General features: G+C 53.8%; 1 protein-coding gene across 22 annotated transcripts in view; it reads left to right on the forward strand.

Annotated features, from left to right (window-relative positions):
* The window catches only part of PTPRF (protein tyrosine phosphatase receptor type F), a 388339-nt gene that overhangs the window by 358780 nt on the left and 15181 nt on the right, over positions 1 to 14378 (forward strand). For 15 of the 22 annotated variants that reach the window (XM_054833252.1, XM_054833259.1, XM_054833256.1 and 12 more), the window contains 4 exons: positions 95 to 127; positions 2584 to 2681; positions 10624 to 10747; positions 12590 to 12765. In XM_054833252.1, coding sequence (XP_054689227.1) covers positions 95 to 127; positions 2584 to 2681; positions 10624 to 10747; positions 12590 to 12765 — 431 coding nt within the window. The remainder of the gene's footprint in view (positions 1 to 94; positions 128 to 2583; positions 2682 to 10623; positions 10748 to 12589; positions 12766 to 14378) is intronic. The other 7 variants (XM_054833262.1, XM_054833266.1, XM_054833264.1 and 4 more) reach the window with 1 other exon arrangement.

The following is a 14378-nucleotide window of genomic DNA, read 5'->3' on the forward strand; positions in this document are numbered from 1 at the left end:
TCTTCATCTCTTTGTCTTTCCATTTCTGAACCTCTGCGATGATGACTAAAGGCTAATGGGATTTCTGTTCTTGCCCCGTTTCTTTTCTTTGCAGGTGCCAGTGTCCCCAGTTGCCCGAATATCTCAAGTTAGTTTTAACTCCTGTATTTATCTTTTGACACCTTTTGCTTTTTCTTTCCCTTTCTCTCTTGTCTCTGTAATTTTTGTTTCAATGTCATGAAGGTCACCCTCACTCACAGCAGACTGTAGAACGGCAGTGATTTCACTTTCTGACATGATGTGTGGGGCCAAGCTCGGGTACTGTTTGCACGGCACTACAGCAGCTCACCACAGCACCGTGCAGAAGGGAAGGCCCTGGGTGCTGGGCTACCAGGACGCTCCAGTGGCAGCCCTTTGCCTGCTCCCAGACCTCCTGCCCCTCACAGTGGTATACCAGGCCTGCAGCTGGCCCTGCATGGGGACGGATAACCTTGGCCATTCTGGAGAGACCGGCCAGCTAAAAACCTCTAATGGACAAATTGAAGGGTGCTCCGCAGCCCAATGGTTGAACACACTCTCCTCAGGCTTCCCTAGGCTGAGTTGCCTGTGCCCAGAGTTAGGCAGAGCGGATTCCCAAAGGATGCTGATCTTCTCTGAACTGTCGTGCAGTTGGTCTGCTTGGCAGCGTTGGCACCAGAGTCCCAGTGAGACCCCTTTGGGGACACCCTCTTGTATTTCTCAGCAGAGATGAGTGTCTGCAGCTCTGCTGTGGTCCATGGCTCTGCTGTACTTCATACATAACCACGTTGGGATAAGCACATACTGTGGCTATGTTCCAGCCTCTTTCTTCTTCCAGCCCCACACTTCTGCCTTGGTCCCACACTGTTCTCCTCATTCAATTGTTCATTTCTACCAGCCCTGCACTGCAAAGGCTGCTGCTGAGCTACAGCCTCTGGAGCTCTGGCTCTGGCACCAATGAGCAAATTGTGCAGAAATTAGAGCATCGTCTTTGTGGGCCTGCTCAACCACCTTGGGGATCCTGATGGGTGAAGTGGGCAACAGAGGACCATTTGCAGGAGGACCTCAGCACAAGGCAGAAGAGGGATCTCTCCTCCATCTGTCCATGTATTCTCAGGCCAACCATGGATAGCTCTGCGCTGTCAAATGATAGAAGGACGAGTGTGTGTTGGATCGGGTCTTGCCTATACACAGCGATGTCAGATGCTTTTGGCAGAGGTGTGAGGAGCCCTGCTGTGCAGCGGCTGTGGTGTAACACTTCCACGTTATCACCTAGTGACTTGTCACCACTGTGTAAAATGCACGTACCCAGCCTGGGGACTGCTCCATCACCTCAGCGGCCCATCACTGCCATCTGTGGCAGTGTTCAGGCTTCTGAGCAATTGAGAAGCTCCTGGCCATGCTCCAGCCTGTCTCCCTGGGTGTGAATCAACAGCTTCAGCCTATTAATAATCTTTATTACCCACGTGGGGTTTCTGGGAAACCCACAGAGCAGCCAATGGAGTCAGGAGCCCTAGGATATGGATGAGCCAGGCTTTGGATGAGATGTTTCACAGCCACGTTTCTGCCAGTTCACCATCTCGGCTTCAGAGTAAGAGGTTGTGATGCTTGAGTCCTGAATTGCAGGCCCCCAGTAGGGCTCCTCCCAATCCCACGTGTGTACCCCCACAGTACCCGTCCCTTGTGGGATCCCCAGGCCTCTCCCCTGTGCCCAGAGTGAGCCATACTGTGCATCCCTGCTTTGGACAGGGCAAGACTTCTGCCGTGGCTTGAGCTGCATCCCAGCTCGCAGCAGCTTCCCAGAAGCTGCTGTAGGGCACATCACTGCACATGGTGCCTTGCACAAGCCAGCCCAGTGGAGCTGGATTTTGGGCCCTGGAGCTGGCTCTGCCACTGGAGCACCACTGAAAAGCACTTGAGTTACGCAGCTGTGGGCAGAGCTGCTCCTCGGCTCTCGGAAAGCTGTGCGATCTCCAACCAGGGGAGCAGCCATCCTTCCATGGGACCCTTCCCATCTTTCTGCAGCTCCCCAGAGGCTGGGGCAACACCTGCCTACCCAAAAAGCTGTGCACATACACCGCAGAGGTTTTCCATGGTGCAGGTCTGGGCGAGTTTCTTGTTGGCTAATGCCATTGCTAGGGGTAAGCGAGAGGATCAGCCTCAGCCCTTGGTGGTGAGAGCACCAGAGAATCAGTGTGTTCAACTCCAGCCCGCACGGGAGCCCAGGAAGCGCATTGACAGCGTCTCCTCGACCCGTTCCTGCCGGGGCTTGCCCAAGCCCCTGCCCGCTGCGTGGCCTGCTCTGTGTGCCCAGTGGCTGTACTGTCCGAGCATGCTCACCCGGTCATGCACATTCTGCACATCACCTTTCTTTTTTGTTTCACCGAACCGTGTGCTCTGAGAGTGCGTGCAGCATGCCGTGTGATCTCACTGACTTCCCATCCATCCCGCCCAGCGCTTCACATAGTCACACATGTCCGCCTTGCACCCACCTTTTGGGTTTGCTGTGCACATGCTGTTGTCGAGCCTTCCTCAGCTGTGCCGTAACCGTTTCTTCTCCCTCCTCCCTCCTTGTCTTGCTCTCAGGCATGCGTGACCACCCCCCCATCCCCGTGACGGACCTCGCCGACAACATCGACAGGCTGAAAGCCAACGACGGGCTGAAGTTCTCCCAGGAGTACGAGGTGAGCGTGAGAGCATGCCAGGCAGAGGGGGCAGAGCGATGCTGGCCAGGACCCCCAGCAGAGAGGGCTTGAAAGCTGAGCCGTGCCTCCCCCGCACTGGCATTGCCTGCACGGGCCCCGAGCCAGGCTTGGGAACTTGCCAGCTCTCCCTGCCAGCCCCAGAGCGGTGGGAACTCGCCTTGAGCAATTGAAGCATGGCTTGTGCAGGGAAAAGGCCTTGCAGCTGAAGGCACAGCAGCCCACCACGCTCCCACCGTGATTATGGTCTTAGGAGTGAATGGAAGCTCGTGTCTACCCGCCTGGGCTGTCACTGTTTACTTTGTTGCTTTGCTCCACGAGGGCTGCCCTCCATGCAGGTTGGCTGAGGTATTTTGAGTCCGCAGCATCCCGTGGCCCTTCACTTCCATCTGCATTCAAAGCTTTGCTTTCTGCGCCATCCTCCGCTGCTGGTGAACAGGCATTTGGATTTTCATTCCTGCCTTCCCAACCTAGTCTCCCCTGCACACTGCTGAACTGTGGTGGCTTTAGCCTGTGCCATTCAGCACCTCTGCTACCAGAAACTCCGCTAATGTCCCTCTGCCCTGGAGCAGTCCCAGCTCCCCTCCCTGAATGGAGCTCTCTGCCTGTGCCCTGCAATCCTGAGCTGCAAACTCCCCAGCACTGCCAAATCACACTCCCGTGCTCCTCCACATCTCTTGTGGAGCCCCTGGATAGGTACTGTCTGCACCCTCTGCCGATGCTGCCTTTGCTCACACTGAGGCAGGTGCTGGGCGTTTGGTGAACTGCCCCCATCCTGCGCTGCGCCTCTCGCAGCCTGACCCCCTCTATCCCCATCCTCCTCTGAGGACAACTTGCCGAGGGGGTGCACATGTGGAGGGGAAGGGGCAGACCTGCACAAGGACTGCCTTGCCTTTCTCTCCACTCTCTAGGCTGGATGATTAGGTTGAAAACTTGTAAAAGTCGGGGAAAGTTCCTTTGCAGCCATGAGATCAGCAGTGGCAGGATATATGTTTTCCTGTGCTTACATGCAGGACCCTCTTGAGCTGCAGGGGACTTGTAAATAAACCCCCCGCTGGTATTAAAGAGGGAATAAATTTGGAAAGTGTCCTTTGCATGTGTTATCACTTCTGTTTGAATTGTTATCTGCCTGTGCCTGTGGCCTCCCCTTCCTGCAGCATACCTACACTGATTTATGAGATGAGATCAGAACATTTGCCCACGAGGTAGGATTATATATGCCAGGAAAGGGAAAGCAGATCTCTGTGCTGAGAAGGTAAGGGACGAATTCCAGCTAGTTCAAAGGGTGTGCTGTGTGCATCTGAGGAAGGCGCAGAGCTCCTTTTTGCTTCAGGATGCCAAGTGGAGGGCTTTGCTGTCCCTCTGCATACTGCTCTCTGGACCAGAAAGAAGCTGAGCTTTCACCAGCTACAGCATTACATCGCAACTTGGGAGATGTTTGGAGAAATAATGTGCTTCCCTTGCAATTACCTGTGTGTTCATGTATGTCCTGCCAGTGATGCCAAGGTATGCAGTCATATCTGTGTGCCTTGGGCTTTTTGATATAAGTCCAGCTGAAATGTTAAGCAGAGCTGTCCACTGCGCTGCAGGCAGCCTGTGCCTCTGCTGTGTGGTGGGGATTCAGCAGGATCCAGCATCTGCACTCCCGTCCCCGCACTAGGCCTGCGCCGGTTGGAGCCTGCAGCGTAATACTGAGCTGTGGGAACTGTTTCAGAAAAAATGAGCATTAAGTAAATTCTCTTAGCTGTTTTCACGAGCCTCTCTCTTCTCATTTCTCTTTCTTTAGAATATCATGGCTGGTTGAGAGCACCAATCAGTTGTACTTTTCATGTTGAAGCAGCTATTAAGTAGCTGATTGTTGCATGTAATTTTTTTTCCCTTGGATTCTGCTGTGTTTTACTGCTCATCAGCTAGAAATTACTGAACATGACAGGCTCATACGGTGTTTGATATTAGGATAGACCCCAAAGCAGAAGTGGTTGCCCTTTGTTGGCGTATGGGGATCAGTACAGTCATTTCCCATTTGAGATGCCAATGAGAAAAATCCTGGACTGAGTTTGCAGAGAACGGCAGCTGCCTGTGCAGGTTTGCTGTGGCGATGGGTCTGCTCTTGTCCTGGTTTGGCACAGCAACAGCTCCCTTTGGGCCTGTGGTGGGAGGGCTGGAGGGCAGGATGGGCACGGCATGTGCTGCTGAGTAAGGGAATCTGCAGAGTGGGTGTGGAAGCAGCGGAGGTGGGAGAGGAGCAGGCTGTGCAGCCCCTGCGGGAGCTTGAGCTTCTTGTCACAGGAACCACAGCTCACCAAATTCTGTGCAATTGCAGTCATTAAGTGATGATACAGTCCCAGCTCTCACCCTGGGACTGTGTGAGCCCCACACCTATGCAGAGCTGAGTGGTGACCCAGCACTTGGAAAGATGGAGGCCCTGACCCTGTGTCCCTATGGCACGATAGTGCTGCCAGGCTGGGCATATCACAGCTGAGCAGGGAGAGCTGGGGGACAAAGGCATCACAGATGAACCCCCAAGGCCCATTTGCTGTTTGGTTGTGCTTTGGAATTGTTGCATTTTAAGTGTTTTTGCAGAGCAGCCTAGCAGCCTCACATCTCCGTGGGGTGCAGGACTGTTTATAGATGGCTCACGTTCCAGGAGCAGTGGCACCCCAGGCAGAGAGTGAATATTTAATGACACCTTTATTCACTGAGGCCAGCTGCCCAGAGCCATCAGTCTGGTGCTTGCCTTGGTTGTGCAAGTGATAGCATGGTAACCTAGACCTAGGTGACACAAAACAAGACCTGTCAGCACCTCCCCACACACCTGGGAATAGAGCAAGGAGGGTGGCAGAGATTTCTCCGAGCCATCTGGCCTTCATTCCCGCAGGTCAGAGAACAAATACTATTGCTTACACCAGTTTGCCAGCCCACATGGCTGAGTAGCCTGTGCAACGAAGTCAGCATGGAGTGAGCTGTGTGCTGGCTGCAGCAATAGCAGGTTTCCGAGCTGCGGGTTAGCCCTCACCCCCGACGGGCAGGGAGCAATCCCAGCTGGACATGCTGGTACCCCTGGTGTGACAGGAGACTGCTGGGAGCTGAGCCGGCTGCAGGCACAGTTAGCTCTGCTGCCTGCTGCTCTGGCGTGGGGTGCAGCACAGCCCCCCCATGCTCTGCCGGGGATGCGGCAGAGCTGGGGGGAGCGGAATGCAGGGGTCTGGCAGCAGCTCCTGGCCCGGCCACACCAGGAGAGTATTTCATTTTTAGTGTACAGTGAGAGCTACAGTGAATTTACAGTGTGGGATTAATGGAATTAAATAAGTAGAATGGAGGCTGAGCCCCTTAATTATTTATCTGCGGGCTGTGGTGGGTGCTGCAGCTGTGTTGGAGCTCCTCCTGTGGGCCATCTTCCCATGCTGCAGGCTGTGGACATGGGGCAGGATCCTGCCCTCGGATGGGGGGTACCCGCACTGGTACAAACAAGCGTGCACACACCCACACCGCATCTCGCACTTTCGCTGTGGGATCCAGTAAGCCAGGCGCCGCTGTCCCCTTTGTTGCTGTTGGCAAACACGAGACAGACTGGCTCCAACCAGAGCTGGTTTCCGCTGCCATTTCTGGGCTAGATCCTGCACCACGTTCCCCGCGGAAAATTTTTTCCTTATTTCCAAACTGCAACCTGTGGCCATTGCCTCTCATGCCCAGTCCCTTCGGCATGTCCCTCCAGTGAACAGCCCCTGGGAGCAGAGCAGGCTGGAGGTGATGAGAGCCAGGCAGTGTTCCTCTGCCCGGCACGTTAGTCCTTGATAATCTTTAGGTTAGGCATGAGATTTGATTATGCTCCTGCTTCCCAGCGCTGTGGGGAGGCTGCAGCCCCTTCCGCACAGTTTTGTATGGAGAGAAATACTGCTGGCCTGCCCAAACCCTGTGTTCACTTGCATTTCCCTTAAAGCCACCAAGGAGGTTGCATCTCCCGTGCCTGCACCCCTGGCAAGGCAGCTTAGGCAGCAGAAGAGGTGCTTGGGTCCCTGGGGCCCAGGAGGTGCTGGACCCGGGGTGCGGATAGCACCCAGGGAGCCGCGTCTTGTGGGTTTAGTGGGCTAATCGGGAAGTTGCCTGGCAGGAATGCAGCACTCACGTTCCGGTAATAAGAATAATAAGGCTGAAGCACTGCCAGCGATTGATTCAGGAGCGCATTATGTCCTCATTTGAGACGCAGCGCAGATTGACAGTGGTCAATGCCTGCACTAATGTGGTTGATTTCACAGGAGGCCGGGAAGCACTTGCAGCCCGAGCACCTTCCCCTCCCCATGCCCTTGTGCAGCCGCCTGGGCTGCTGAGCAACACAGGGCCGTGGCCACCCAGTTCTTGGCTGCCTCAGCCAGGGCCAGCCGAGCTGCCGTACTGCCCCAGAGATCTGCCTGCCAGGGCTGCCCGTGCCTACCAGCAGCGGAGGCAGCAGCAGGGACTCTGCCTGCGGGGGGATTTTGGAGCTGCAGAGGAAGGGGAGCAGCAAGCCCAAGGTGGACCATATCTGAGAGACAGACTGACACCCAGGGATGTTTTCAAGGCATTTGTAAAGTGCTCTCAAGTCTGTCGAGGAAAGAGCCTTTTTCCAATCCCGTTTCAATGGTCTGGCTCTGTCTTTATGTTGATGGCAGTAGCAGCAGGGATCCCTGAGCTACTTTGGAGAGATTGCCTCTTACACTTCCATGCTGGGAAGGAGGAGTTTTACTAATTGGGCTTTTTCTTAATTTGCACTTGCTGTCTTACAACATCTCCCCTGTCACTTTAAAGCAAAGCAAAACTAAAAGTCATGGTGCTTTTAAGTTTGTTCCTGGCTCATTTCCTTCCAATTTCCCAGCCCTTCTGCTTTCTAGGAAAAATGAATTGAAAGTGTTACTCTGATCAAGTTTTGGGACGAAGCAGTGATTCCCATGAGCCCCAGAAAGGAACAAGAGCAGAGTCCCAGGGCCAGGCAGTTGTAAAACAAGGTGGGGAGACAAGGCAATGCTGCCGTAGTCAGGGGCTGCAGAGCATCATTCGGAGATGGGGCAAGACCTGCCAACCACCACTCCATGTAAGGGCTTCAACTGCTCTCCAAGCAGCCCATCATCATCCCGTTTATTTACTCATTTGTTTGCCTTAAAGGGGGGAACAGGTGTACATTAATTCATCACCAGAGTTTAAATTAAATCATTTTACTTCTAAATGAGTCACTAATTTGCAGGAGTATTTAATTAGAGCCTCTTTGCACTCAGGTGCTGTATTACTTCTGACTTTCTCACCTGTTTGCCCTCTTAAGAGGCTGATGATGATTAGACCATTTCTGCACATCCTCGTTGCACATCAAAGCAATTAACCCTAATGGCAACACCTTGATGCTCCTCCTCGGTTCTGGGGGCTCTTGGCAGCCTTGTCTCCCCCAGGAAATAACCCTTTCCACCACTGCTGCAGGACACAGACTTGCTGTGCAAAGCACGCTGCACCCCACAACTTGAGCAGCGCTGCAGCCTTTTGGCAGTGATTTGCAGCATAGATCGAGCATGAATAACTGCACTGAGCTCTCCCTGCCTCCTCTGCAGAGGGGGGACTTGCTCCAGCACCCACCTGTGCCTAGCGCTGAGCAAGTGTTCACAGGGTGCAAGCAGAGCTGATGTTTTCTTGTGACGCTCCTCAGCAGCAAGAAAATGCTCACTCATATCTTCAGGGCTGGTCTCAGCTCCACTGCTAGCTAGCCCGCTCTCTGCCTGGGCTGTCTGTGCAGACTAAGGCCACCTTTTTCAAAAAGAAGTGTTATTTATGTCTTTAATAGGCATTGGTGGATGTTCCTCCTTAGTTTGTCTTTGTACTTCTCCTTCAGTGTGCTCCGAGTTGACTAGACTGGTATCAAAAACCCTCTCACTCATCTCTACTCCAAACATAAAAGTCCTTGCACATTTTGTTCCTCTTTTTCATGCCTTTGATCATTTATTTCTATTGCCCTTCTCCAGTTCAGCCCCATCATTAGGTGGGCAGCAGTCATCCCTGCCACACAGCTGAGGGAGGGGAGCATCCAAAGAGCCAATTCAGTGAGCAGCCTATCCTGAAAACAAAATATAGGTGCATGAACAAAACCAAGTGCCCCAGAGAGCCGTGACCCGCACTGGGACATCTCTGTACCCAGACAGAGTGTGCAGGGACTGTGGCAGCCAGGCCTGCGGGTTTCCAGCCAGAAGCGGTGCTTGCGGTCTCCACTCCCTGCTGCAGCGCTTCTGAGCACTGCTGCTGCCTGCTTATTACACTGATAATAGAAAATTACAGGTTTTCTGTAGGAAATGTCTATTTACATCCTACATTTCCCAAACTACCTATTAGCATCGCTGTGATGTCACATCCTCCTGCGCGTTTTCGTCAGCGCTGGCCCCTCTGCCTGCAGGCAGCCTACTGCTGCAGGGAGGGCTGGTGGCGTGGGCCACACGTGGGGACGGGCAACCGCCGCCTGGCACAGCGCTGGCTCGTGCCCTGCGTGCGCCGCAAAGCCCTTAGGCCATACCCGAGCTGGGTACCTGCACCCGCTGCTGGCTGCTTGGGCAGTGCCTGCTCAGCGGCGCAGGGGAGTAGGGGACAGCGATGGGCGTCACCTTGTGCACAAACAGTGGTTGATGGGGCTGAGCAGGGGGACCATGAGGGCTGTCCAGGTCAGCCCGGTGAGGGAGTGGTGCTTCCTGGCTAAGTCTTTTGCTCACAGCTGAGCTAGAGCTGACAGACTAACGGGCATTTTACTGCCTGAGAAACCTTCTGACATGGCTCTCCGCCAAGCGATGAATGCAGATGCCTGCAGAGAGAATGACATGTGGTGCTTCCCCTGGCCTGTTTGCTCAATACTTTTGCCTGTGGGCCAGTGAAGCTTCAGGAACCCTGAGCTGGAGCATGATTTTAAGAATTCTTTGACTGTGCTGGTAACTTCGGGGGGAGGGGGTTTCCTGGGATGACTGATTTCTGCTGTAGCTGCCTGCCCCGGGCTTGCCCAGGGCTGCATGTGCAGACCAAGTCCCTGCACGAGGCAGCTGTCTTATCTAGGTGCCTCACATGTCTCTCAGCCAAAGAAGCCATCCCATCTCAGACGGGTGCTTTGGGGATGGTCCTTTTCCCCCTTGTTTTGTGCATGGACAAAGACAACAGGAACGGCTTTGGGAAGGGGCTGCCTGGCCACGGAGGAGCCCTGCACCACGTGCGTGAGCACATGGCTCATGGGAGAGGCATTGGGTGTGCGCGGCCAGGACGCAGGTGGGATCAGGACGTGTCCTTTTCAGGCAGTTGCTTAGCATGTGGGCCTTTGGCCAAGATTTATAACCACGTCTCTTCTCCAGGTTTATAGTTCCTTGTCACTCTATTAACTCAAACGAGAGATGTTTACATTGCATAAGTAGCTGGAGCAGTGGATAGTAACCTATCAATTTTCATGACTTTTCCTTGGCAAAAGCTCCTAGGCTGTCTTGCAGGACACTAATACCCAAAGCTCCTGGGGCACAAGACACCCAGGGCTTGCTATATTTCAGGAGATTGCAGTTCAACAGCTAATAAAACCACTAGGTCAAGAACTGCGCAGTCAGGTCTCTGTGGAGTCCTGGCATAAGACCAAATTTGTGCTGATGGGTTGCTCCAGAGGAAAGGATGAGCGCACAGTGAGAGTGGAGGTGAAGGCTCATCTGCAGCAGGCTGCCCTAGCGAGGGGCTGCTTTGCCTGCAGGTCACAGGAGGCAGGTCCCACTGGGGACTGGGTTTCGGTGTGGTCTGGCTTGACACTGCTGCTAGGGATACCCAGGGAAGCTGCGTCTGGCCTGGGGAGAGGTGTGTGGGGAGATGCTGATTTCCTGACTGAAACACACGTGTGCTGCAGCGTCCCGCTGTGCTGTAACCGCTCCTGACTCCCTCCGTCTCTTTCTCTCCACAGTCCATTGATCCAGGGCAGCAGTTCACCTGGGAGAACTCCAACCTGGAAGTGAATAAACCGAAAAACCGCTATGCAAATGTGATCGCCTATGACCACTCACGTGTCATCCTGACCTCCATCGATGGTAAGAGTGAGCTCAGAGTGGGCACCCCAGCAAACAGCTGAACCTGGCTGTAGCAGGAGACCATCTCTCTCCCTGTTCTTAGTCAAGCAGGGGCAAACAGCAAGAAACACGTCTAGCGTCGGCATGAGCAAAGGTGTGTTCTGGCTGGCAAGAAGAGAGGAAGGGCTCTGCAGAGCCACCCCTGCTTTCCCAGTGACCTCAGAGCAGTGTGCCCCATCTGGTTGCTGCTTGCGACTGCTGGTGCCAGCAGAGATGGGACATCAGACTCCACACATCCCTGCACTCCATGGATGGGACATCAGACTCCACACATCCCTGCACTCCATGGGAGAAGCATTGGGCCCTAGTGTTCATAGCACTGACCCCTATAGCTCCAAGAACCAGCTCCACATCTCTGGAGGCTAGGCTAATATGTGGGTTTAGTGCCTGCTCTGCAGTCTTCTTGCATGCATAGAAGCTGGAGCCCAGGTACCGAAGCCCAGGCTCACCCATTCCCACTGGTCTATAAATCAGCACCCACTTCTGCACACCAGAACGGAGCCCACTCATGGGGGATGAGGAAGATGCAGCTAATTCAATGCACCCCTGCTTGGGGAAGAGACTGGGGCCTGGCTTTGCTTCCAGGCGGCCCTGCAGTCACTAGGTCCTTTTTCTTGGGATGGAGGAGTCTTTTCTAATGCTAATGCACCACTCATCCTCTGGGGGAGAAGGAGGGGGATCCAATGGTCCCTCACAGCAAGGCCTGTTAGCAGCAGCAGCTTTGTGAAGCCCTGGCATCCCTGATCATGGGCAAACCCTGTTAGACAGCTGTGAGGTGAGCACATGGGGGAATCCCTGCTTTCCAGCCTGACTCAGTTGCTGTTAAGTAGTGTCTGTGTCTTCCTGGGAACCGTTCCGAAGCACTCTGCCAGGTCCCTGCCGCCCATGCCAAGGGAGCCGGGCGCTGCACTCCAGCTGCTGCTGCTTCCCCAGAGCTGCCAGCACTTTGTTTCTGCTGGAGGCTGCTGGGACCTGTAGAAAATTCCCCAGGACAAAAGGGTGAGGGGGAGACCTCCAGCTTTATTGCCTTCCTCTAATGAAATGCAGATGCACTGTCCTTGGGAGATGAGGAGATTCCTGCTGCTTTCCCTCCCTGCAGCCTGGGCAGCCCATGCTGAGCAGGGTTTGGAAACACAGCCCCAGGCCTCTGCTTTGCCACATTTATTTTAGTAACTGTGTGTTTGCATTTTAAAAGCCTTTACAAGAAAGTCCTTTCCTTACTGGGGTGGAGGCAGAGTGGGAGCTGGAGCAGCCTCTGCCAGTAGGCAGCAGAGGGGGAATTACACTGAGGAGGGTTTCAGTGGTGGCGGGAGGAAGGTCTCTGGCTCCTCTGGGGTACTTGTCCCTGCAGGAGGGATGGGAGGACATCCTTGCCTGACATCTGCTGCTTACAGAGACAAGCTAATGAAGCAGCCTCATTTTAAAAAGGTGCTGTAGGACCATAACAAATAGCTGGTGAATTTATGACAATTATTTCAATCAGTTGCTTGGGGCCAAATGGAGCTCCTTAATATTCCTGCCTATGAATTTCCCTTTGTGTGCGGGTGGCAGCTGTCTCTCTGCTTTGGTGCTGCCTGCTTGTTGCATTAATGTGGGAGTTACAAAGGGTTCTTCTTTGTTCAGGCACCATCCCTGTCCTTTGCAGGATCCCTAGGAGAGATTCTGGCATCACCCTGTAAAGGAGACTTGTCAAGAGCCTTGTGAACATGCCAGCCTCTTCCCCTGCCTGCGAGGCCCTGCAGAGCGATAGGCATAGGGCCGTGGGCTGCCCCTGCATTAACGCTTCACCCTCTTTCTCTGCAGGGGTCCCAGGCAGTGATTACATCAATGCCAATTACATTGATGGGTATCGGAAGCAGAACGCCTACATTGCCACACAAGGACCTCTGCCAGAAACCCTCAGCGACTTCTGGAGGATGGTGTGGGAACAGAGAACAGCAACTATAGTCATGATGACCAGGCTGGAGGAGAAGTCCAGGGTACAGTGTGTGCTTTCTTTTTTCTGGAGCTGATGGCAGGGCATGAGAGAGGGATGGGAACGCTTCTCAGCATAAGGGCATCCAGGGAGAGGCTGGTCCAGTGGTGTGTCTCACTGCTGCAGGCACCCCAGCAGCAAGTGCCTTGTAAGCTCATCCCTGTGGGGTGGCAAAACCTCCTGTCACTGTGCTACTGGTTAGCCTCTGCCTTGCCTGCGTGTCTGCGTGCACACCCGTCCTTTCCCTGCCCATATCACTCAAGACAAAGGGAGAAAGGAAAGCTCTGAGATGGGGAGTGTTGACAGTCCCTGAAAGCCTGGGGGCTGCGTCCCAGAAGCTGAGAAGCTGCAGTGGGTAGGTGGTATCAGCAGCATCCTGCAGCCTGACAGGGCTCTGGCATCTCTGGCAATGCAGGAGAATGGCTGACAGGGTCTCATTGCAATAACAAGACTAATTTTTGCCTTGTCCAATGACAACAAGTATAAACGATCGGCTCATACTGCCAAGATTAGATATTCTGATGTAATAAATGCAAATCTGCCTGCAAACCGTGGGGAAGGCGCAAGGTGGAGAGGAAGGAGCAGGAGCCCTCGCTGCGGATGATGCTATGGTGTCTCATGACAGAGGTTCTTACTCAGCCCCTGAAGCAGGAGTTTGTAAGCTGTGACCAAAGCACTCCTGTACCCAGACACACCCGTTGGGCAAAGCCTACCCAAGCAGGAGGCAGCTTCTGCCTCTCATGCTTCAGTTTGTTCCTAAAAGTAAAATTTTAGTGGTGAGCATTTGTGCTTGCGGAATATTTTAGTGTTGCCATGCCAACGGCAGGAGAAGGGGCTGTATTCTCAAGCTGTGAAGCACTGGTTATTTTTAGCCCAATAAGCTTATTCTTGAGAAGCAAAAACTGTCAAGTTTGGGTTTAGTTAAAACTTTTGCCCACATGCTCTCCCTCTGTTTCAAAGCTTTAGCACCGAAATGCTCACAGGGGTGTCCTAGCCCACGCTGGCTGGGAGGAAGCAGCTGGAACAACCGATCACCATAGCAAAACAGATCTGCTTTTCCTGCATGTACAAAAATAGGCTTTGTTCATGGGCTTCCCCGGCTCTACAAATGCCCTACAGCCTGCAGGGAAAAATAGTGTTCCTTGGAGACGAGCTGCCTCTAGAGATCCAACCCCAGCTTTGCACTGTGCTCCCCACTGCACAGCCCTGCCTCTGCCCAATGGCCGCCATCGCCCACCCCAGCCCCAACGGGGTAAATTAACCTGACCCATCCTGCGGCTCAGGGCTGGGCATCTGGGCTAAATAAGATCAGAAACTGCTGACCAGCTGCTCTCTGCAGCTGGGGGTTATGTGGGGTCTGGTTTGTGCCTTCACATTTAGGTGATGGAGCGTATATTTGAAGTACAAGGAAAAGCCCTTTTAGGTTGCCAAGTAAATCTGTGCCCAGAGTCCTCACTCTCTCAACTTCTGGGCTGCTTAGTTGTGGGAAGGCACTCCAAGATGCGTGTTTCTCAAAGATAACGGGTTTCCTTTAACCCTAAAGGCACTTGTCTTTGCCTGAGATGCCTGTGCTGCTGGGCTGTGCGTTATCTCCCCCGACCACGCTCCCTGTCATCT

This window comes from Grus americana, chromosome 8, assembly GCF_028858705.1.
Source record: "Grus americana isolate bGruAme1 chromosome 8, bGruAme1.mat, whole genome shotgun sequence".
Taxonomy (NCBI): Eukaryota; Metazoa; Chordata; class Aves; order Gruiformes; family Gruidae; genus Grus; species Grus americana.